We start from the raw sequence: 24,983 nt of genomic DNA, 5'->3' as shown, positions 1-24,983 counted from the left end.
GTGGGTAGAGTTCCTGTCATATAAACCCAGCACACACCTGTAATCCTTGAACTTGGAAGGCAAAGACAGGAGGATTAAAAGTTCAAGGTCACCCATAGCTAAATAGCTAGTTCAAGGCCAGTACATGTGACCCTGTCTCCAAAAAGCAACAAAATAAATTTGCAGTGTAAGAAATTATAGTAAATAAAGTTTAAAGGGTACAGTTGATTTCTTTTATTAGAATGTAGCTCTTGGGGGTTTTGTCTGTGATCTTCTCTAGTGGACATAATGTTTAAAAGCATGTCACCACATATCTCTTTCCAACTTCTCTACTCCATATTTGATGACATCACTTGGCAACTTGAAACTACCACAATGAAGTGTTTTACCATTGGCAAGCACTAAAAATCTGGGCATTTCTTCCCAACACTGAATTGGCATTTGCCAACATCTCATTTATCAGGGCAGCCACTACTGACCAGAGGTAAACCGGCAGACTACATCAAGTGTGCCTCTTCCCAACCCAGTGCAAGATAGTTTCAGGCTGTGCATGTGGAGTGCTTGAGAGCTTGGCTCGAGTTAGGAGAAAAGCCATTGACTTGCTAAAGAATTGTTGGCTTTTTTTGTCCTGTTTGCTGCTTTGGAGGAGTTTTGAACTGTGACTTTGCTGCAGGTTCCTTGTCATAACTGTACCTTGACATCTGGTGTTTACTCCAAGCTGAGATTTCAAGGAAGGGCAGTTGGAGGCCAAGGCAGCTCCTAGAGACAGATGGGCAGAGCGTCTGTTTTGGCACCATCCAGGACACGGGTAGCAGTGGTCCGAGAAAGCACCACTGACCTGCAGGCGGGAAAGAGCCTGCCAGGTTAGCCATGCACTTGGCATCAAGAGAAGGGGATCAAAGCCAGTAACGGTCACGGCGAGGACAAAAGCCCTCATTATGAAATATTGTCACCCAAAAAGGATGCCTGACTGCGGAGCTTTAGGGATGGAGTTATGAGTGTTAAAGCGCACATGTGTCTGTGAGTTAGACCTATTTGTGAAGACAAGGCAAGCTCACAGATGGTTTTCCAGTGACCTAAACCTTACCTGTGTCAAGAAGACAAGAAGACAAGAAGAGCAAAACCTCCAGTTTTGTCTGCCAGTGTGAGAAGACTTTGACAGCAGGAAACATCTCTGTCCACTGAACAATAACAGCAACCAATGTCTTTGTACTGTAAAAGTGACATGCACACCAACATACCCATGCCTAGTGCCACAAATTGCTATTTCAGAACAGTGAATCTCAAGGCAGCCATTTGAAAGAAACCCAAAGGACAGAGCAGACATGTCCACCATCCATCCTTGCTCTGCTGTTGTCTCTGATTGTGGGCTTTTCTAAGTTGTTACAATCCTAGCTGAGTGATGGGAATATAACAGGTTGTGGAATTGGAGAATGCTAAATCTTTGTTCCTAATGGCAAAACATGTTTTTCTCATTTTCATCAGAATGTGTGATCCATGCCATTTGAAATCAAATCCCAAACACAATGAGCCATTAGTGTAATAGCTCATTACTAACAGCGGTCTTATAAATAATACATTCTTATCATGCACATGCAGCTCGCCATGAAGCCAGCAAAAGGTATTTCAGGCCATGGAAGTTTCGCTGCGCCAGCACGGCTGTAGATTAGAAGGACATCTCCATGTGAACCAAGATGGATGCCAATTTTCCCTGCCGGGAGTGAGGCTGGCCGTCTCTTTCTGCACATATGGTAGATGGATTGGTTAATCAGCGTCTGCTGAGTCTTGGGCCTGAAATTATAGAGAAGCCAGACAACTGCAGCTACACAGCCTTTGTTCAGGAGTGCAAACAAGACAAACAATTACTTGTTATTTGGGAAAAAAATTAAAATGTTTATTTTGGACTTTCATTAAAGTGTCAATGGCTTTATAAAACAGCTGTGTAAATCAGCCTTTTATAGCAAGTATCATTTGGGGAGGGGTCCTATAAAGAAAGGAATATGCAAGGGAAATTCATTAAAAAAAAAGACTACTCAAAAATAAAGGGCATCTCGCATTTGTTTTTCAAGCACAAAAAAGTTATCAGAGATATAGTTTGCTGTCTGTCTTTTCCTGTATCATCAAGCACCCTTTGCCACTTGCTTCTCTGTTGTAGGATGTTGAATCATCGCCCATTTTGCGGAAATGAGCCTTCTTGGGAATGGGTGATACACAGTACTAGTGAGTCCACTTTCTAAATAGAATGGCTTTGTCACTCACTCATCTTCCTGGGAGTCTGTGCTCCTTATAAAAAAATTAAAAAAAATCATAGATTGAAATCATGGTCACCATTGCAAGAGTTTTACTACCCAGATGGCTATTTGTTTGTAGATCAGTCCAGACTTCTCAAAGCTGTTTCCCTTGAAATAACCTTCTTCACTTCTCCTCCTCCATGACCGATCAAGTGATAAATAAGGGTATCAAGAGACATAGAGGAGTTTCTCCCTATTAAGGTTCCCTGAATTGTGACTGTTCTCTAAGTTCGGGTATATCAGATGGGTCAGGAGCAACCCGCTTTACTAAGAGCCGTGCCTGATGTGTGGGAAAAGTCAGGGTGAGAAAAGTGTCTAGGAGGTCAGGGCTTATGGGTGAATAAAATGAAAAACACACTCCCACCTCCATCACACACACACACACACACACACACACACACACACACACACACACACCAAAAGACAAAACGCCAACTCACTAGCTGGTAGAGGGGTTGGAATAGGCAAGGTGGGGGGACTGCCTCAGAAAGAGGTATAGCATTTCAGTGTCTCCTCAAGAACAGTCTGGCAACTCCCCCAAGTTACTTCCCAATTGCTATGAGCATCCACAATGGTTCCTTGCTAGCTGTGCCTTTGAACATGTTCTATAGTCTATGCATTGCACTGGACACAAGAGCTACATTTGAAGACCCTTCCACCCTTAAATAACTCAATAGTGTCCTCCAAGCTACCAGTGGGTCACATGCCAAAAGCTAGTGGTAGACCCATAGCAATCATCACCTTAAGTCTGATAGGTGACTGCATTCTGGTGTTCCAGGTGGAAGGCAAGGCTGTCGGGTTCATGAGTGTGTGCTCCCACGTGAACTTGGCCCTGCTGCATGAATGCTTCGACCTGGGCCCTTTCCATGGATTTTGCTTCCCACATCCTGATGACATTCTGGAACCATCAAAAGAACCAAGTATTCAAGAAAGTCAAGGTACAGTGGCTATCCCAGGACATAGCAGAAAATTCAGCACATGTCTTACACACAGCTGTGCTATTTGCTGAAAGGGCATCTTAAATCTCTTCCAGTCCCATTTATGGAGTAAATCCACATGGTTATTGACATATTGGTGAAATTTGTGGGTCCAGGAACAAACCTGCACAGCTATAATTAGACATGGTTTACTTAAAGCTAAAGGTTCCCAAATCCAGGACTTTTGTTTACAGAATGGTCATTATTGCATATGTTATAGTGAAATAATTGCTAGCATTTTAGATTTTTCTTTTCTTCTTCTGTTTTTGTTTTTTTGTTTGTTTGTTTGTTTGTTTTTTTCAAGACAGGGTTTCTCTGTGTAGCTTTGGAGCCTGTCCTTGTACTCACTCTGTAGACCAGGCTGACCTCAAACTCACGAAGATCTGCCTCCCGAATGTTAGATTTTTATTTTCATTGCTGGAGATCAGCTTCAGAGCTTTATGCATATTGGATAAGAGCTCTATCTCTGGGCTATATCACTAGTGCCACTTTAGTTACACACACACACACACACACACACACACACACACACACAGAGAGAGAGAGAGAGAGAGAGACAGAGAGAGAGAGAGAGAGAGAGAGACAGAGAGAGACAGACAGAGAGAGAGACAGAGAGAGAGAGAGAGAGACAGAGAGACAGAGAGAGAGAGAGAACACCAGAATATAGTAAATAACTTCAGGAATTTAAGGGACTAGGGAAATATCTTAGTGGCAGACCAAGGGGTCTAGTATGGAATAGGTCCCCTAGGTTCAATCCCCAAAGCTTAAAAATTTAAATATTTAAAAAGCAAAAAATTTTGAAGGCTTGGTATGCTTTTAAACTTTGATCTTTACAATCAGTACTTTTGTGTTTATGTCTTTGGCACACCCTCTGAGCATGAGTCTATTGCAAGTGGTCATTTTTATCTCGTACAACTGATTCCTAGCTATGTGAAATAACATCAATTTTCAATTTTTTATTTATGTGTGAGTGTATATGTCCATATAGTTATATGCTGAGAGAGAGAGGGAGAGAGAGAGAGAGAGAGAGAGAGAGAGAGAGAGAGAGAGAGAGAGAGAGTGTGTGTGTGTGTGTGTGTGTGTGTGTGTGTGTGTGTGTGTGTGTGTGTGCTCGTGGAGGACTGAAGAGGGTGTCCAATCTTCTGGAGCTGGAGTTACAGGTGGTGATGAGCCACCATATGGATGCTGGGAACTGAACTCAGGTCCTCTGCAGGAGCAATACAAGCTCTTAACCCTGAGCCATAAAATGAATTTTGAAATATTGTCTGTGTCAGTATTTCATGAAGATGAGGTAATCTCAGGCTTTGGTTATTAAGCACCACACTGGCTTCATGGAGAACAGATAGATACAAACAGGCAGTGAGCTTAGGTTGTCAATTCAGTTCTTATCTGGGTCCCCCATGTGTAGGGTGAGGAAAATCCCCATCAGACAGGAGTTGTGAATTTTCACTGAGGTATGATGTGTAAAATGCCTTACTTGGTGGCCATGTTTTGAATGAAATTATTGAGCAGTAAATGTTGATAGTAGTTAGTGGCTATTATTTCTTTATAATTGGCCATTCATTCATTCTTTGGGGGAAGTTAGGATTTATTTTTAATTGTACTGCCTCCTCTAATATGAAGGGTTTTAGTAAGGTTGTTCAAAAAAAAAAAAAAAAAAAAAGAGGAGTATTATGGCTGGCAGCAGAGGACTTTGTATTCCAGTCAATTACAGGTGTCATATTAGCCAAACTTATCCCTTCAATGGGAAAACCAGACACTAGACACATGGATGCACAGACCTGACCTGACTATGCATACTCATCACACAGAACCATGAAACCCTCCATGGAAAGGTGCTTCCCTTTTGTACAGATGGCACCACCCCTCCTGAAAGTGAGACTTGAGTCATTACTGTTTCATGGTGAACAGTGGCTTGTACAGGCTCTCAGGGAAGGAATGTTCAGGAGGAACATTTAAACACCATGAGATAATTCTGAATTAGAAGTTGTCACAGTTGCTTTCCAGTACTGGAAGTCTTCTTTGAAGGTGGCACTAAACAGGAGCCAAGTTCTCGTGTATAAAGGAGAGATAAAAATAATACTCAACCCAGGGAATGGCTAGAAGGAGTAAATATTAGAATTGTGATGCACTTAGCTCAGTGACAAGCATGTAATTTTTTTCTGGTTTATGTGCTATCATTACTTAAAGCAAAACAAACAAACAACAGCAAAAACAAAACCCAAAACAGCTGGGCATGGTGGCATATGTCTTTAATCCCAGCACTCAGGAGGCAGAGGCAGGTAGATCTCTGTGAGTTCTAAGCCAGCCTCATCTACAGAGTGAGTTCCAGGACAGCCAGAGCTGTTACACAGAGAAACTCTGTCTTGAAAAACCAACCAAACCAAACCAAACCAAAACCAGATAAGAAGGCTATAGACTCCTCCTGAGGAGGCTGAGTCCTTCTAACACTAATGGTGTTCCTTATGTAGAATGAATGAAAAACTCTGGTCCTGAAACGTCTATACATATTCTACTATGTCTCTGTGTAACAAAAATCTATGGTGTCAGGAAAGGCAGGCAGCTGGCTTCTCATTACTTCCTTCAACCTATTTCTTAAAATTGTTTGCTGTAGGACAGGGTGGCAGGTGAAGGAAGTAGGGAAACTTGTTACCTATCACTGGGTGTTTATTTTTGAAAATTGGTTTTCTGTTCACTGACACAAAGATGATTCTTTATGAAATTGTTACCAGGGAGCTTCCATTGTAGACCTGAGATAACTCAGTGATGGAGTCATAGGTCCCCAGCAGCTCATTATATCCAAGCAGAGTCATCAACAAATTCCACAGCCATATTTTTATAACATCAACAGAGGAAGCTCCAGAGAGACTGAAAATGAGCTGTGACCTGTTTGGTTTTTGTTACTCTGATGGAAGTCTCAAGTTAAAGGAAATATAATTTCTCAAAAATGTAAAATCGAATTTGTGTTTAAAATGAGCACACATCATTGTGTCTTATAGTTTATATTTTGTATTTCGTTTGGTGATTGTTCTAGTTTCTTTTCTGATTCTGTGATAAAAGCATCAGAAGCAACATGGGTAGGAAAGGGTTGATTTGGCTTATACTTCTAGGATATGATCCAGTATTGAGGCAAGTCAGGACAGGAGGAGTCCAAGGCAGGAAGGAATTGAAGAAGAAACCATGGAGGATGCTGCATACCAGCTTGCTCTCATGCTCAGCTAGGTTTCTTATATAGCCAGGACTCACTTGCCTAGGGATGGTGCCCCCCATAGTGGGCTGGCCCCTCCCACATCAATCATCAGTCAAGACAATCTCTTACAAACATGACCACAGGCCAGTCTGATCTGGGTAATTACTCAGTTGAAGTCTGCTCTTCTGAGTGTTTCTAGGTTGTGCCAAGTTGACGATAAAGACTATGAAGGACAGTGGTTTTCCATTTCAAAGGATGTTCATATGCATTATCGCATCTTATCCTCATAGCTTGGTGCTAAAGAGCAGGTGAAGCTCTCTCCATTTCATTTCCTCCCAAGCTCATGTAACATTTATAAATTTTATCAGGAACTGTCTCAAAAGCCCAGTCCAGCCTCTCATCTAGCCTCTCTACATCTGTGCAAAATGACAATCTGGGTGAGGTGACTTTCTTTTTATTTTGGGGGCTGGGTGTCAAACTCACAGTCTCATCATGTTGGACAAGTAGTCTGCCACTGAACTATACTCTCAGTCCAATGCCACCAATGCCACCTGTTCCTTTATTCATAGCTTCTTCAACAAAACCCCAGTGGGGTTACAAAAAACTTAGGCACAATCAAAGGATTTTCAGGGCTTAGTGACCAGAAATCAATTCAGAATCAATTGTGCAATGAATCCAAGATATTTCTGGTGGTGCTGACCTGTGTCACATCCTGTGACTTCACTGTAGCCTTGGTTCTGAACACACAGCATGTACAGTTTACAGCGATCCCACTGTCACGGCATGTGATGTTAAGGAATGTTTCCTGAGAGAGTTATGAATTGCAGTGCTTTTACTTTACATATAAAATTCTCCACTCCTACAGAGTGGGGCTTTCTATCACGAGTCTTCAGTCTGTACGTATCAGTCTGTACGTATGTCTTTGCTTGGACTGCGTTTAAACATTGGGTTTTAAAAATTGTCGTTTGAGCTTCTGGCTTGAGTTTAATTAAAAAAAAAAATCGTTAAATGATTCCTCTAACTCCAGAGTTGGATAGGGGCAGAGACAGACAGATCTCTGAAGTTCATTAGCCAGAAAATCTAGCCAAAGCATTGAGCTTTAGGTTCATTCATAGAGAGACCTTGTTTTAAAAAGAATAAAGGTGGAGTGTGATCAAGGAAGGTACCAGACATCAGTCTCTGCCCCACCTTACACCCCCCCCCATGTTCCAGCACCCACACAACCAAGTAATATATATACACCACATGCAAAATCACAAGATGAATTTTGGCTTGAGACTAACATAGAATTTCCAGCAATTTATAAACCTAAGCATACTGCTGTCATTTTGTATTACACCTTACCAGAAACAGTATTCTCAGCATTTAACGTTAGTCACCTCTGAAAATATTGGGCATGTTCTACTGCTTCAGAGTCAGATATTTTGCCAAGACCTAATTCTTAATATAAAAGTAAAAAAAGTGTATCTAATTAGTATGCAAATTTACTCTCCTCTTTAATAAATATTAAAATTGGACTGGAGAATGGCTCAATCAGTAACATCTTGCTACAGAAGCATGAGGACCTGAATTTGATCCCAGCACCTTAGAAAGCCTGGCATGGTAGCCTGTGCCTGTGATCCCAGTGCTGAGGAGGCAGGGACAGGATAGTTAGCTGAGTCAGTGAGGAGCTCCAGGTTCAGTGAGACAACCTGTCTCAATAAGAAAAAAAAAAGATGAAGAATAATTTCAAAAGACATCTAGCATCTTCCTCTAGCTTCCATAGTGCTTGTGCACGTCCATGAACACATCAAAGTGCATACATCCATGCTCCAAAATGGAAAAAATTATATGTTTACCTAGGAACTGATTTCAAATAATTTCTTTTATGATTCATTATTAGTAAATGTTTAGTTTTCTTTTATATCTTATATGCCTATACACCCAGAGCATAGGCATTTCTCAGGCAAAAAGACATTAGAGTAAATGTAGATAGAATATTCCAGTGACAGGCATGTTTCACTAAATACAGCAGCAGGGTTTTTCATGTCAGTGAACTGTTTCATAAGAGATTTCCTTAGTGATTTATCAGCGGTCAACCCATATCCTCAATCTTGATTGTGTGTCTGCACATGTGTGAAGACACGTAATTTGAACAACTTTCTCTGGCTGGAATCTTCACCTGTGTGTCCTCAGGCCTGTCTAGAGCTATGGAAAGGCATGCTACCGGGTCAAGTTGCAGACTGGAAGAGCTAGGAAATGAACAGTGCAGGCGCTGACCATTCCCTGCATCAAGTCCCTCTCTGTCCTCTGCTGTCCCATGTCAATTACTGTGTTTCAGTCTTTGACTCCAGATCTGCTTCTGAGGGAACCAACATCTAGTCGATGCAGTCTCTTTGTACCAACTATGAAAGCGTTTATCTCACACACAAAAGACTGGAGTGAGGTTCAGACACCCCAGGCCCCTTGCCTGACAGGTGGAGGACTCTGAGATGACCTGAGTGGAGGACTGAGTACCAGCTGTCCACCATGGTCATTGATAATGCACATTTTGTTGGTTGCATTCCTTGCCCCTCCTCCTCAGTCTTCTTCCTGAGTTCTCTGCTCATAAGTCTCTGATTCAAGTCTTTCTTTCCCTCACAGTTGGGAAAACTTGAACCTCACAGCAGACTCAACCATTCCAAGCAGAAAAACAGTAAAACTTAATGTTCTTCAGATAACAGAGGAGCCTTCCTTCTTTAGTTCTTTATACCATTGTGATGTCCTCTGAGCCTAAAGAGTTCAGCTGTGCACATTCAGTTTGCCTCTCACCAGAGCAGTGCACACACTCATATTGCAGTGCACACACACACACACACACACACACACACACACACACACACACACACACGCACGCACGCACGCACGCACATATCCTAGGATACATTTGTAAATTTTGTTTTTTTGTGTGCTAAGCAGCCTTGAGTCTGTAGCAGGGTTGACTGGGATGAGTTCTAAGGATGTAGATTTTGAACTAATACAAAGAAAATTAGTAAAAGTTTATTATTTTTATTTAGTGGGAAACTTATTTTAGAAGTGGTGAGTTCCTGGAATGTTGGAAGATTTGTAAAGAAATAGGCATATGCACTACAAGGAGCAGGGGAGGGGAGAGGAGGGAGGGGAGAAGGGAGTAGGGGAGAGGGGAGAGGGAAGAGAGAGCTTTCTGTTTGTATGGGAGAGTGTACCAAGTGAGGCGTAGGATGTTAAGCCCCTGAAGGTGTGCAGAATCCCATCAAGGTGTTCCATATGCCTGGTGGTTAATGAATATTCTCCTTTAGTGACAGTAAAAAGGCTCTGGGCTCCAAACTGTTTCCTTCCAGTTGGCCCCATCACTGGCCCCTTGCGGTGTTTGCAAATCAAGCTGTGGCTTTTGTTAGCTGCGTCATCACAATAAAGATTTTGGAATCAGAATTGAGCTGGCAATTTTCTTGATGATGCATAAGGCAAAATAGGGCACAGCCTGCATTTCCACAGCTGTATTGGCATCACCCAGTTTAATGGCTTAAAAAAAAAAAAAAAAAAAAAAAAAAAAAAAAAAAAAGACAAGCCCAAAGAAAACAACTTTTGTTGGTCATGTAGGCCGGTGTGTTCCAGCAGCACAGATCTCTGTTTTGTAAGATCCCGAAAGGTTCAGCCTGGTAAATCTCATTACACACCCGGGGCCCACCTTACAGAAATCCTTGTAGAATTTGATGTGCTCCTTGGCAGGGAGAGATTTCATTTTATATAGCAGAATTGTGGCCTTTCAAAAAGATAATTAACATAGCTCCTTGTAACCAAGCCATTCAGGAGAAGTGTCGCTTATTATATGTTAAAGGCCATTCAAAATAATATTTTTTTTTCAAAAACACCCCATGTAAAAAAAAAGCAGTGTTGCCTTCAAAATTATCAAACATATCACCCTTGCTGTCAGGAAATGTTTTTTGTTATATTTAATTTCTTTTCATTTGAATTTCCTTCCGCTGCTTTCCTCAGTTCTCTTCCCTCTTGGGCTAGGGTCACTTTGTATGTTCTGGAGCTAAAGGAAAAACCAAAACTAAAAGGCAAGCAAAAAAAAATGAGAAACTCTATTAACACTGTGTTGTCTATTAAATATCCTCCAGTCTTTTAGCCTGTCTGCACTTTCTGTTTCCAACTCCATTCGGGCTTACTTGGTCCTTCACACAGATTTCAGGTGTGAATGAGATATGTACAGAGCACAGCCTGGACCTCAGTTACCAGGATTTTGTTTTAAAAACAAAGCACTGGCCGGGGCGTTGGTGGTGCACGCCTTTAATCCCAGCACTCGGGAGGCAGAGGCAGGTGGATCTCTGTGAGTTCGAGGCCAGCCTGGTCTCCAGAGCAAGTGCCAGGACAGGCTCCAAAGCTACACAGAGAAATCCTGTCTCGGAAAACAAAAACCATAACAAAACAAAAAGCAGAGCACTGAAAACAAGAGGCGTCTTCATCTATGGAATCCTCCCCACCCGAGTTTCCCTGGTAACAAGTTAAACAGAAATTTATCTCCCAGTTCCAAGGCCTCAAGTCCTCTGGGATCAAGGTGCCTCAGCAGTTTTTTCTTTTCTTTCTTTCTTTTTTTTTTTTTTTTTCTGAGACCTCTCTCCTTGGTTTGCTGATGACCATCTTTCTCTATGTCTTCATATGCTCCCCTCCGCCACCCCATGCTGGTCCATGTTCAATGTCCTCTTCTTACAAGAACACTGTTCATACTATATTAGGACTCACCTTAGTGGCAGCCTGTAGCAAGGACACTGTAAGGGCTGCTGCTGTGGGGTCCTGTCTATCTGGCCAGTCTCCATCTTCAATTCTTATCAGCATCCAGGTCCTCTCTCTCCTCCTGCCTTTTCTTCCCCTAGGATCTGGAACTGTGGTTCTCTGGTGCCTCATGGCCATGCCTGCAATGCTGTGACCATAGTAAACCTGGCTGTGGCTGAAGAGTTAGGGATTCTGTGTGATGTGCATACAAAGTTTAGTATGTCAGCTGAGATTTATTTCCCTTAGAATTGTCTTTTTTAAAAAAAATTTAAATGACTTATAGTGTTCTGGATTGAACTCGGGGCTCTGTGCATGCCAGGAAAGTGCTCAGCCATTGTACCTCCAGCCTAAATTCTGTCCTTTGAAAAAGTTTATTTATTATTAGGGATTTTTGCCAGTGAATATCTTTAGCATATAAAGGTAATAATAATAATAATAATAATAATAATAACAATAACACTGTCATCTCCAAGGCTTTAACTACTCTTTGCAACTTCCATTTTCTAGAAGTATGTGCATGCCAGTGGCACACAGAAATGTCTAGAAAACAAGAAAGTGATACCAGATTTGTGTGTGGGCCAAGTCGTCCTCAAGACGGACAGTTTAGGCTCTTGCAAGAGGATCTCATGGGGGCATCTTTGGGTTTGTAACATATCAGGAAGAAAATGAGGCAGAGCTGAAGTCTAGAGCTCACAGCCAGGGACACTGCCTCAAGCCCACTGGGTGGGCCTTTTGGGCTATGTAGCAAAACCTGTCACTGCTTTTCCATCTTCATTCCACTGCTGCCTTCTAAGCCCTTTGCAGGATTTCAAAAACAACAGCGGCCACAAACGATGGCAGCTGCTTAAGAATCCATTATTTTTGCAGAGAGCAAGATGAAATGCGTCTGCGTTCCCACTCCCCTTTTCAGCACTGGGAGCAACCTGTGATAGCACTCCGCCATGCTCTCCAGTGGTCAGATTCATTTCACAATGGCAGAAACACACGAACGCTTTGATACACGGCCTGGAGGTCTTTGAAAGGAAAGTGGCTTTATTTATATTCCTTATCATCATTATGTGCTGGGATTATTTTCCCAGTAGGTGATGTCTCTTTTGCCCATATTTATGAAGCAGGGAGAAAGCATTTAATGAATTTCAAGAGTGTATTTGACTGTAAAACACATCTCAGTATATTCACATGTAAATAACCCTTTGATTTGTTCTCTCTGGTGACCTTTTTCCTTTGGGGGCTACAGCACAGTTTGTTGTTGTTTTCCATTTCTGAATGGGAGGCTGGATGATGATAATGAAAGATTATGCAAAAAAATCCATGTTTAAAATAATGTTGATATGCCACTTGTGCTGTAGGATAATTACAGTAATTTGGCTATTACACTATATGGAGGCAGGAGTTGGTTGGTAGCAAACACAGCAACAGGGGTGATTCAGGGGATTTTCATCCCAACTGGCTGTTTGATCCTGCTGACTTTTCTCTTGAAAATCAATTGCTCTCTATGAATACTCTGAATTCCCCCTTGATTAAATTGGCTGTCAGTGGGCTGCACCCATTACGTGGGGGTCGCCCCAAGTTCTCTCTGCTTACAAATGTGTTTTTATTTTGACAACCCTTAACCTATCATGGACCAAATTTAATTTGAGCAAAGAAACAGAGGAAGTAATTTACTAAAAACACAGTCTTGGTACATGGCAGCAAACAAAGGGAAACCTAGTGCTGAGGATGGCCGGCATGAAGCCAGCTCTTCTGCTCCTGGGTCACAAGCTTTCTCCCCCTGGATTTTTCCTTGATCTTTGGTGTTTCCTGACCTCTGCGCCTCATGGCTCACTCAGCCAAAGACCTGGGAGAGGCACCTGCAAGCCTCTTTATCTCCTCATGGGTCTTAATAAACTGTAACTTTAGGAATCAGGGTTAGAAAATTTGATTTTTTCTTCTTGAAAAGAGCCACTAGTATTGAAGATGGAAAAAAAAATTATTAGCATGGTATAGGTGTGTGTGTGTGTGTGTGTGTGTGTGTGTGTGTGTGTGTGTGTGTGTGTGTAGGAAAGAGTCTACTTTTTTATTGAGTACTGATTTAATTCTACATAAAACATTTGGCAGCCAAGAGAAAAACAAGCAAATCACAAAACTAGCTCTACAAAAATGTGTTTTGTAATAGTTATGGGAAAACACCCAGCTTCTCTTAGAAATGCCCTGTCGATGCACAAAACACAGACCTCACAGCAAAATAATAAAATATAGTTTATTCTGGAGCCAAACATGAGAGTTCATAGCCCAGGAACACAGATTCAGACTACCCCAAATACTGTGGCCTGATGTAGTAACAGCTTTATGAAGTTTTTATTGTAACAGAACAAAAGAAAGTTACAGATAAAAGCATTTTCAAATACATTGGTGGAAACATGAGGTATAGTGAAACATAGGTTATAGTGAAGCAGTGATTGAGGGCCTTCAAAATAACAGGCAATAGACTGAGGACTCTGGGAAACAGATGAACATTGGGATATTCTCCTTGAGTGATAAATAATTCTTTACATTGCAAAAGGTAAAGGTGGACACCAAATTTAAGAGATGGGGTTTCTGTGGGAAAGTTCGGTTGGACTTCTTGATGTTGGTGGTGGTAAGTGATGTCTTTCCAGGCTGACAGCACCTGCACAAGGAGCTCTTTTGCTTTTTCTGATGGTATTTTGAGACAAGGGCTCACTGTGTAGCCTTGACTGGCCTGGAGTTCCCTGTGTAGATCAAGCTAACTCACAGAGATCTGCCTGCCTTCTGAGTACTGGGGTTAAAGGAACACATCACTGTACCTGACTTGGAGTAGGCTTGCAGCTGAATTCACCGCAAGCTAAGGGCTCATCTTCTACCAAATAGGAAAATGTCTGCAAGCTGTATCTCCCAGGGGCCCTGTTTTTTTGTTTGTTTGTTTGTTTGTTTTTGTTTGTTTTGTTTTGGCTTTTTATTAATTTATTTTTTTATATTCCAATCCCAGTTCCCCCTTCCTCCTCTCCTCCCACTCCCTTCACTCCCTGCTCCTCCTATTTGCTCCACGGAGAGGATAAGGCCTCCCCAAGGAATGGGGGGGGGCTCTGTTTTAAGTTTAGACACAGTTCCTTTTCATGGCTGCTGACACTTAGCTATCTTCAGTTTAAAGTAATTTCTAGATCACTTTGGTGGCTCGCACAACCATTCCTTTCCCATCTGAAACTTCCCAATACATCTCACACTCAAGGAGCAGTGGAGATTACAGAGAGGAGTTGGTTAGAGGGTCCAAGACAGAGAGCTGCAAAAATAGAAGACTATGGATTGGAGTAAAGAAATAAAAATGAATAGTTGGGGCAGTTTATAAGCCTATTTTTTTGAGACCACAGCTAGCCAATCAGTAGCATACAAATAATGAGTTTTCCTTCATGACATAATATTTTGTTTTCATTCACCCCGGCTACTCTTTCTTGTGTTCATATACTGTTTTCTGTCTTCTCATCTAGATAATGTCTCTACTGATCTCATTTGTATATAAATATACACATACATATTATACACATGGAGAGAGATTGTGCATATGATAGAAGATGCAGTATTTGTCTTTCTTACCCCTCATTACTCTCTCGTTCTCCTGCTCCATTTCTTTAGATCTTTTCCTACATAGTCTCACCTCTACCTTTTCTCTCTCTCTCTCTCTCTCTATCTCTCTCTCTCTCTCTCTCTCTCTCTCTCTCTCTCTCTCTCTCTCTCTCTCTCTCACACACACACACACACACACAATTTTAAATCTAGAGTCCATATATGAGGGGAGATATCATATCTGTCTTTCTGGGTCTGACTTATTTTCCTTAACACGACAATCTCCACCTCCATCTATGTTCTTTCAAATGACATAATTTTACTCTTTAGTTTATTAAAACCTCACGATGTGTATATATTGCAGTTTTTTTAATCCATTTGTGTGCAGATGGACATCTAAACTGCTTTCGTACTTTGGCTGTTGTGAAGAGTCCAACAATAAGCATGAGACTCCCATGGATGCTACTTGGGTTTCTTCAGGTGTATGGCCAGGAGTGGTTCATGGGTGTTCTGAGGAAGCTCAATACAGAATTCTGTAGTGGCTGCATTAGTTCACAATACCACCCACACTGTAGAAAGTCACCCCTCCCCCGCCCCCGACATCTTTGCTAGCTTTCATTGTCATTTGTTTTCTTGATGTTAGTCGTTCTGACTGGAGTGAGGTAAATCTCAATGTAATTTTTATTTGTATTTCTTTGGTGGCCAAAAATGTTGAACATACATACATACATACATACATACATACATACATACATGCATACATACATACATACACACATACATATGCCACTTGTATTTCTTCTTTTGAGAACTGTCTATTTCCCCATTTATTTGGGGAGTTTGTATTTAATTTTTTGATTCTTTATAGATGCTGTCTACTAATCTCCCAACTGTACAGTTGGCAAAGATTTTCTATGAACTGGCTTGAGCTCTACTGGTTGTTTCCTTTGCTGTACGGATGCTTTTTAATTTCATGCAGTTCTGTTTGTCAGTCCCTGCAATGCCGCCTTGAGTTGCTGAAGCACTTTTCAGAAATTCCTTCCCTGTTCCTGTATCTGAAAGTTTAAATTTTCCAGGCCTGACGCTGAGTTCTTTGATAGAGTTGAGGATGATTTAGTGCAGAGATACGGGAATCTGCCTTCTTTCTTCTACACGCAGACAAAGCAGCTGTCTTTCCTCCAGTGGGTTTTTGGCACCTTTGTTGAAAATAAGATTTCTGTAGAACTTGGCTTTATTTCTGGCTTCTCTCTATTCTATTCCATTAGCCTACATATCTATTTTTTTGTCTGTTTTGTTTTGATTTGGTTACTCTGGTCCTATAGTATAATTTGAAGTCAGGTATTGTAATACCACAAACATAACTCTTTGCTCAGGATTTCTTTGTTTATTTAGGGCTCCCTTATGCTTCCTTTAGAATTTTAGGACATTTTTTCCATTTTTATGAAAAATGTCATGGAATTTTGATGTGGATTGCATTTAATTAGTAGATTACTTTGAAAAAATGAAGTCATTTACAGCAATATGTTTTGATGTGAATTGCATTTCATTTGTAGATTACTATAAAAATTGAAGTCATTTACAGCAATATGTCATTCTGCCAGTCCATAAACATGGGTGATCTTTCAGTTTTGTTCTTCAGTGTTTTATACTTTTTAATGAAGTCTTTTATATCCTTAGTTAGATTTATTTTGAGGTTTCTTCTTCTTCTTCTTCTTCTTCTTCTTCTTCTTCTTCTTCTTCTTCTTCTTCTTCTTCCTCCTCCTCCTCCTCCTCCTCCTCCTCCTCCTCCTCCTCCCCTTCCTCCTCCTCTTCTTCCTCCTCCTCCTCTTTCTTCCTTCTTCTTGTGTCCAGTCCCCCACCCCCACAGGGGTGGATGTTGCCTTCCTCTCTGGCTCTTCATCTTGTTTTTTTTGAGACAGCAGCTTTCACTGAACCTGGAGCTCACTGAGTAGCTAAAACCCTCTTCACCACCAGTCTCCCCTTGACTTTACCTTTTGTCACTAGGGTGACAGACACTCACTGCCATGCTTGGCTGCACAGGTTCTCATACTTATATGGCCAGCATTTATCCACTGAGCCATTTCCCAAGCTATTTATTTTTATTTTTTAAGGTTTTTGTAAATAGGATTATTTTCCTGATCTCTTTCTTGGTTTTGGTGGCTATTATTGATCTATTAAAAATATTCGATGGATTATGTATGTTGAACTTTGTCTTCTTTTACTTTGGTGAATTTATCAGGCCTAAAGTCTTGTGGTATAATCTTTAGGGTCTTCTGATGATATTTGATAATATCATCTACAAATGAGGATAATCCAACTTCTTCCTCCCCTGTTTTCATCCCTTTTATTTCTCTTTCCTGACTTGCTTCATTGGTTAAAACGTCAAGTGCCATATCAAACAGAAGCCATGAAAGTGGATATCCTTACCTTGTTCTCAACTTTAGAGGCAATGGTTTTGGTTTTTACACATTCACCTGATACTAGCTACAAATTCATTTTATATATCACTTGTTATGCTGTTATGATCTTTCTATATCTCATTTCTTCAAGGCTTTTTATCATGAAAAGGTGTTAAGCTTTGTCAAAGGCATTTTTCTGAAACTGTGCAGATGGTTGTGATTTTTGGCTTTAGTTTTATGTGTTGTGTTACCTTTTTGGATTTGTATGTATCCAACCAAATTTGTATTTCTAGAATGAAGCCAACTTGGAGTCTTTTTAATATGTCATTACACTTTGTTTTGCAAGTATTTTATTGAATCATTGTCATGAAGATATTGGTCTATAGCTTTCTTCTTGTATGTGTTTTGTTAAAATTGTGTCTGATTTTGGTATCAGTGTTAATATTTGTTCTATGGAATTAATTTAGAAGCATTCTTCCTTTTCTACCTTACAGAATAGTTAGAGGATTATTAATATTAGTTCTTGAATGTTCTTGAAAGATTAAGCAGTGAATCTATCTGGTTCTAGGCTTTTTCTTTGGGTGGAGACTTTTTAGTACTGAATAAATCTGTGAACTATTACTGCTCTCTGCTCTAATGTTTATTAGTTCCCTTTCAGTTTGGGGTTGGGATTGTTCCTGGCTTTCTAGGAGATGCATCATTAGGTTGTATTCTTGAGATCTCTCTGTTTTTAAAATTACATTTATTTGTTTATTATTTAGTGTGAATGGGGGGGTCAGTATGTGCGTTTGCACACATGTGGTGGTCAGGGGACAACTTGTAGGAGTCAGTTCTCTCCTTTTATCATGTGGGCCCTTGGGATTGAATGCAGGTCATTAGGCAAGTGCCTTTACTGAAAGCTATCTTACCAGACTCTGATTTTATTCTAATGTAGACATTGATAACTACGAACCTCTCTCTTATAACTTACTTTTGCTCTGTCCCACAGATTTTTGTTATAGTGTTTCTATTTTCCTTTTATTGTAGGAAGTGTTTAAGTCTCCCTTTATTTTTTCAATGTCCCAATAATTGTTCTAAAGTATATTATTCAATCTTTATGTTTTTACATAATTTCTCTTGCTGCTGATTTCTAGTTTCTTTTTCTTTCTTTTTTTTTACATTTTTATTAGAAATAAACTTCTTTTACATGTCAATCCCAGTTCCCTCTCCCTCCTCTCCTCCCATGCCTCCCCCCACCCCCTATTCCAACCTCTTTCTGCCTTTCTGCTCCCCAGGTGGTGAGGCCTTGCATGGGAATCTTCAAAGTCTGTCATATCATTTGGAGCAGGGCCTAGACCCTCCCCCGTGTGTCTAGACTGAGAGAGTACCCCTCTATGTGGAGAGGGCTCCCAAAGTCCATTCATGTACTAGGTATAAATACTGACCCACTACCAGAGGCCCCATAGATTGCCCAGACCTCCAAACTGACAGACTTGTTCAGGGGGTCTGGAACAGGCCTATGCTGGTTTCTAGTTTCTTTTCATTATGATCTGACAGAATGTAAGCAATGATTTCATTTGTTATTTGTATGCTGTGGTGGTTTGAATGAGAATGGCTCTTTTAGGCTCATCTATTAGAATACTTGGTCCCCAGTTGTGCATCCTAATTCTTGACATTTTTTTTTACTTTCCTAATGTTTCTTATATACTGTTTCCTGATCCACTTTTATAGTGGGTTTTATTCTTTCCTGTCTTTACGATTTTTTTTTTTTTATCTTCCTGCTATGTGTGTAGATTCTTTTATGTGTCTTCTGCAATGCTGGTTAGCAGTCATAAATTTTCTTTTTTACTCTGAATGTAAATGGTCTTACTTTTCAAATTTAAAAAAGAAAAAAACATATATCAGAGCTAAGTTTGTGGCTTAACTGGTAGAGTGCTTGCCTAACATACCCAAACTCTGAGTTTAATTCCCACCACAGCATAAAAACAATGCCTAAAATCCCAGCACCTGGGAGGTGAAGGAGGATCAGAACTTTAAGGTCACCCTTAACTACATAGTAAATTCAAGGCCCACTTGGGCCACCAGAGATGGAGAAGAACACAAGAGGGGAGGATACAGGGGAAGGGAAGGGAAAAGAAAGAGGTCACTACATATTGATAAAGGGGAAAATATATCAAGAAGACAATTGTAATTACACGGTTTCACAAAGTAAACATTTCTAGCCTAGGTATAAAGGGCCATGCAATGCATTAATAGTAGGCAACATTGGTACTCTGTTCTCCCCAAGAGAGCAACCACGAATCCACAAAGGAACTTCAGCTAAACTGCCACAGATCAGACAGACTCAGTAGGTGTCTACAGGTATGCCACAGAATGTCCTGAGCACACAGCCTTTCAGCAGTTCATGGAATTTTCTCTAACATAGACCATATTTTAGGTTAAAAGCAAACATACAACTTCTATCTTAGTTACTTTTCTATTGTTGTATAAAACACGATGGCAAAAGCAACTTATAAAAGAAATTGTTTAATTTGGGCTTGTGGTTTTGGAGGGTTATATCCATGGTGGCCAAACAAGGAAGGGTGTGGCAGCAGGAACAGCTAAGAGGTTACATCTCGATCCACTGGTGGAAGGAAGGAGGTAGAGGAGGAAGGGAGAGGGAGGGATTTATTTATTTTTATTTTATGTGTTTGTATTTTGCCTGCATGTGTGTCTGTGTAGCTCGTGTTTCCTTGGAATCTTCAGAGGGTGTCAGAAGCCCTGGACCTGGGGTTACAGACAATTGTGAGCTTCCAGGTGGATACTGGGAATTGAACCTGGATTGTCTTCAAGAGCAACAAGTGCTCTTAACCTCTGAGCAATCTCTTTAGCCTCTTAATATAAATATTTTTTAATATTATTGTCTCCACGGGGGTGGGGGGGGTGGGAGGTAGTTGTGTAGGCAAAAGTAAAAAGTCCCTGCTTATACAAATCTGCATGTCTTCCCTTCCCATGGCTTTTTGTGTTATGCACCCCTTGATTAGACCATAAGTTATGGGATAGTTGTTGGTTTGTGGGGATTTTTTGTTGTTGTTTTTTTCTGTGTTGCTTACTACTCGGGCAGTGAGCATGGCTTGGGTGGGCACAGAGTCTGGTTGGAATGGCTTTGTTCCCTTGCTCACTAGTGCAGGGAATCAAGATTCCCAGACAGATTCACTCCATGGAGCTGCTGCAGGCATGGCAGATATTTTGGGTGCTCCCTGAAGCCCACACCTAGAGTCGGGAACACACTACTGTCCAGGAGGTGCAGCTGTGTCTGTGCTTTCTACCACATACAACTATGGTTTCCTGAGGCTATAACCATCTCAGTAGGAGTGAAGATCGCATGAATGGAGACACGGTGCTTCTCCTTTTGGCTATCAGGCAGTGGAAACAATAGACCCCATGAATTGGAATTTCCCTAGGAGTCTCATGCTGGGAGAAAGAAAAGGCTGAAGCCTTGTGTCAGGCAGAAGAATTTGTCTCCTAGGAAGGTATTTCTCACATGCTCCTCCCCCCACCTCTGACATACAGGAACACAGACATATGGACATCGACAAGGACAAGGATTGGGACACAGAAACAGACATGTACACACACACACACAATAAATAAACCAATCAATGCAAAAAAAAAAAAAAAAACAAACTGAAGAGATTTTATAACAATGAAGCTGTACCCATGAAACCTCATCAATATGGTTACCTAAACAAGACCTGCACAGTGACAGTTGATGTCAGTGTGGACAGGGGAGATCTCACAGGGCTCCAGTACAGGAAGCCAATGGCTGCTGAGAGACTTCTCAGGGAATGAGCTCCCTACAGTGTAAGCCCCCCCCCCCCCCCCCCCCCCCCCCCCCCCCCCGCCAAGCTCAGGCCTCCAAGATCTCAGCTCAGGACCTCGGTCACCCCAATCACCAGGCAGAGTCGAAAGCTTGATGCAAACAGCATGAGGCTTTATTATAGTTGTTTAACGAGCTAACCCCATGTTAGCTTGGGTCTTTCATCCATCCACCAAGGCAGATGGCTTGGAAAGACAGCTTGAAGCGTCTGCATAGAGATCTTATAGGGCAGCATAAAGGGAGTGTCTAGGGGTACGCACAGGCTTAGGATTGGTGTGCCTCCAGGCTTGGAGGGTTTGCCCTGTGTTGATTGGTCAACTAGTTGTTATGGCCCATAGGCCCTCCCAGGGTTGTTGCTATGCTCTGTGCGTCATTGCTGTGCACTTGTCCGTAAAGTACACCCAGAGCTGTAAAGCATAGCGCCACCAGCTAACTTCTGATTGGTTCCTTGCCAGGAGGCAGGAACCTAACTTCCTAGTGACCAAGGCAAGGTGGTGGCAAGCATGTGTTACTGTCATGGCTGCCGAAATGGGCAGCTGCTCCCTTCAATAGGTTATCTGATCCCAAGTGGTTGGCCCTGAACACATGTACATACGAGCATAGACTAAACAGACTCAGAAGGTTGTAGAAATGTTTGTACATACACAATATGTATATATGTAATACTATTTGAAGAAGTCATGAACTTGAGAGGGAATGGGGGACCACAAGAGGAATTGGGGTGGGGGAGAGAAAGGGGTGAGAATAATGTAAATATAGTATTCATGTATGTAATTATCAGCAGCAACAAAAGTTGAGAGCAAGCCAGTTAGTAGCATTCCTCTGTGGTTTCTGTTTGAGTTCCTGCCTTGGCTTCCATTGATGAACTGTGATTGGGACAAATGAACCCCTCCAAATAAAGTTCTGACTCATCAGATCACCTAGAAGATGCCACTGGAGCCAGAACAGTGGGTTAGTGATGAATGGGACTGAAGAGACCAGCTCCCCATTTCGGCAGCCGTAACAGCTGAACACGTGCTTGTCTGAACTTGCCTTTGTCACTAAGAGGTTAGGTGCCTGCCTCGTGGCAAGGAACCAATCAGAAGTTAGCTGGTGGTGCTATGCTTTACAGCTCCGGGTGTGCTTTACGGACAAATGCACAGCAATGACGCACAGAGCATAGCAACAACCCTGGGAGGGCCTATGGGCCATAACAACCAGTTGACCAATCAACACAGGGCAAACCCTCCAAGCCTGGAGGCACACCAATCCTGAGCCTGTGCGTACCCCTAGACACTCCCTTTATGCTGCCCTATAAGATCTCTATGCAGACGCTTCAAGCTGTCTTTCCAAGCCATCTGCCTTGGTGGATGGATGAAAGACCAGAGCTAACATGGGGTTAGCTCGTTAAACAACAATAAAGCCTCGTGCATTTTGCATCAAGCTTTGGACTATGCCTGGTGATTGGGGTGACCGAGGTCCTGAGCTGAGATCCTGGAGGCCTGAGCTTCCGGGGGTCTTACAGGACCACATCTTGAGCAAGGTCTGCTACCCATTCAAACCTAAACCTTATGACAGTACCTGAAAGATGGACTTGGAGCTACTGGACATTTCCTCCTTTCCAGTGCGACCACATTGGATAAACCTCTTTCTCCACTTTTCACTATTACTTCTCTTTAATTGGCCTACTGAAGATGAGTGGCTGAACTAGCTTCTTAAGTCAGCTAACAAGGCCAGACCCTGGATATAATTGCTCATGTCTCCTCAGTCCTGACTCTTGTCAGTGGCCATCACACTCTTTTAAAGGGAAAGAGATCTGGATTCCGTACTGTGTCTCCAGCCCAGATCCCACTGCATATATTTTTCAGTGATACTGCTTCAGTGGTGGTTGGATGGCACATCCCTGGACCACACGGTTGGATACTGTGACACTTGCTTTGAGTTGCAGGAAAAGAAAAGACTTATGTTACTCAGAGAAACAAGCTTTGGGTGTGACCTCAAAGCTGCGTTCCCATACAGCCCTGTGCTTTCACACTGGGGCATGCAGACTTCTTCTCCAGTGCCAGCAGGCCATGAAGCTCCCAGATCAACTTAGTTCAGCCTGCCTTTCTGTAGTGCTTCCATTTCTATGCCAATTTTGCTCACTGCCTCCCTCTTTCTTCTCATCTTTCTGTCACTTCTGTCTGTGGATACGTTGGGCTGCCTGCCCAATGCGAATGGGCTCTACCTAGCACTGTCTTCTGATAACCAGACTTCGTGTATCTGTCCAAGTTATTTGATATTAACCATCAGTGTATCCCCGCAAACATCCACCTTGTTAAGAAGCTGTATTCCAGTTGACTCTAAACTCTAAGCCACCATTATCTCCTCCCTATTAATTTTTAACTCTTTCTGCAAGATGAAAGACCAAATCCTTTCCCGGGGCCCTCTGGGATGCTACTGGTTCTGTGATAGTTGAACTTGTACTTCCAGGTGCTTGGTGTTGTCAGCCTTCTCCTAAAGTGGAAACTCCTTCAGAGGTGTGGGTGGAAGAAGCTGTGTCTGTAGGATACTCTGCTCATTTAAATAGTGCTTTTTCCTTTGTTCCTTATTGTCCACATGCCTTCACTTCAAGTAATTCACTCCATCATCAGGGGTGTTTATCTTTCCACATTTACAGCTGTGAATCTTCCACATGGTATTGCCTTGCCTCTGTCTCATAAGCTATCAGCAAGTAACGTTGATGTTAATATTCTCATCATTGCTATTTTTTGAGTAGTTCTTTTTTTTTTTTTTTTTTTTTTAGTAATTCTTGCTTATAATTATAGTGTCTTCTTTGAGCTAAAATTTATTTAGGAAAGCAGCTTGGTTGCCAGCTGGTATGATTACCGTTTCGTGTTTGCTCTCTTGTCTTTAATATCCAGTATTTTTGTATTGTCTAGAAGAATAGCCTGTGTACTTTCTACCTTGAGTTTGAACGGAACATCTTTCACTCCGCCTGATCTAGGGTCAGTTCTTGTCTTTTGAATGGTGTGATACATCTTCATGCTGTGAAAAACAGCTTACCAATGACACTCAGCTATTCTATATCCTCATTATTGATGACCTGGTCTAACTCTGAGACAGGAAAATTTTCCACTTCACTCTCGTCTTTCATTTATGTATTTATAAAACTCTTGGCTCACCCAGCTTAGATGCTGGGCTCTTTGGTTCATGTCTATGTGCTTTTCCGTGGCTATGGTAAACTACTCTGACAAAGATGATGTAGAGAGAAAGGGTTTCATTAGGCTCACAGTTCCAGATTATTGTCCATTATGGCAGGGACTTCATGACAGCAGAAGCTTGAGGGTACTAGTCACAATGTGCCCATAGTCAGGAAGCAGAGAATGGTGAAAGTATGCTCCTGCTCAGCTCCTTTTCTCCACTTAACACAGTCCGGGATCCCAGTCAGAGAATGGCAACACCCACAGTCTTCCTGCTTAACTGGCACAGTCAAGGTAACCCCCCACAGACATGCCCAGAGTCCTATCCTGCTTAACTAGTAGAGTCAAAGTGCCCCCCCCACAGACATGCCCAGAGGCCCAACCCACTTATCTAACACAGTCAAGGTAAACCCCCACAGACATACCCTGAGGCCCAACCTACTTAACTAATACAGAAAAGGTAACCCCCCCACAGACATGCCCAGAGGCCCATCTAGCTTAACTAATAAAGTCAAGGTAATACCCCATAGGCATGCCCAGAGGCCCAACTACTGATTCTATATTTTGTCAGGCTTACAACACTAACTATCATGGTGCTTAGGGTTTCACAATATTGAGATTGTCATTGTGGAGAATATCCCTTACCAGTATAAAATATTTTTATAACACACAATGTTTAATTTTGAATCAGATTTTATCTGATGTTAACATGTCCATTTCTAGCCACCACTAAACCAGTAGAAATTCATCAGTGAAGAAGTCTAAGTAGTGTGCTCCAAGTTGTAGGCTTAGACATTTTTGAGATGGGACAAAGTAG

The 24,983-nt window shown here is 41.7% G+C and overlaps 1 protein-coding gene across 1 annotated transcript in view; it reads left to right on the top strand.

The window, feature by feature from the left end:
• Positions 1-24,983, top strand: part of Cfap61 (cilia and flagella associated protein 61) — a 289,348-nt gene that overhangs the window by 41,984 nt on the left and 222,381 nt on the right. Inside the window, exon 8 of the mRNA XM_027421600.2 lies at positions 3,049-3,208. Within this exon, the coding sequence (XP_027277401.1) occupies positions 3,049-3,208 (160 nt within the window). The remainder of the gene's footprint in view (positions 1-3,048; positions 3,209-24,983) is intronic.

Source organism: Cricetulus griseus, chromosome 6 (assembly GCF_003668045.3).
Source record: "Cricetulus griseus strain 17A/GY chromosome 6, alternate assembly CriGri-PICRH-1.0, whole genome shotgun sequence".
Classification (NCBI taxonomy): Eukaryota; Metazoa; Chordata; class Mammalia; order Rodentia; family Cricetidae; genus Cricetulus; species Cricetulus griseus.
Note: the sequence above shows the minus strand (reverse complement) of the source record. Positions and strands in the feature narration are given on the sequence as shown.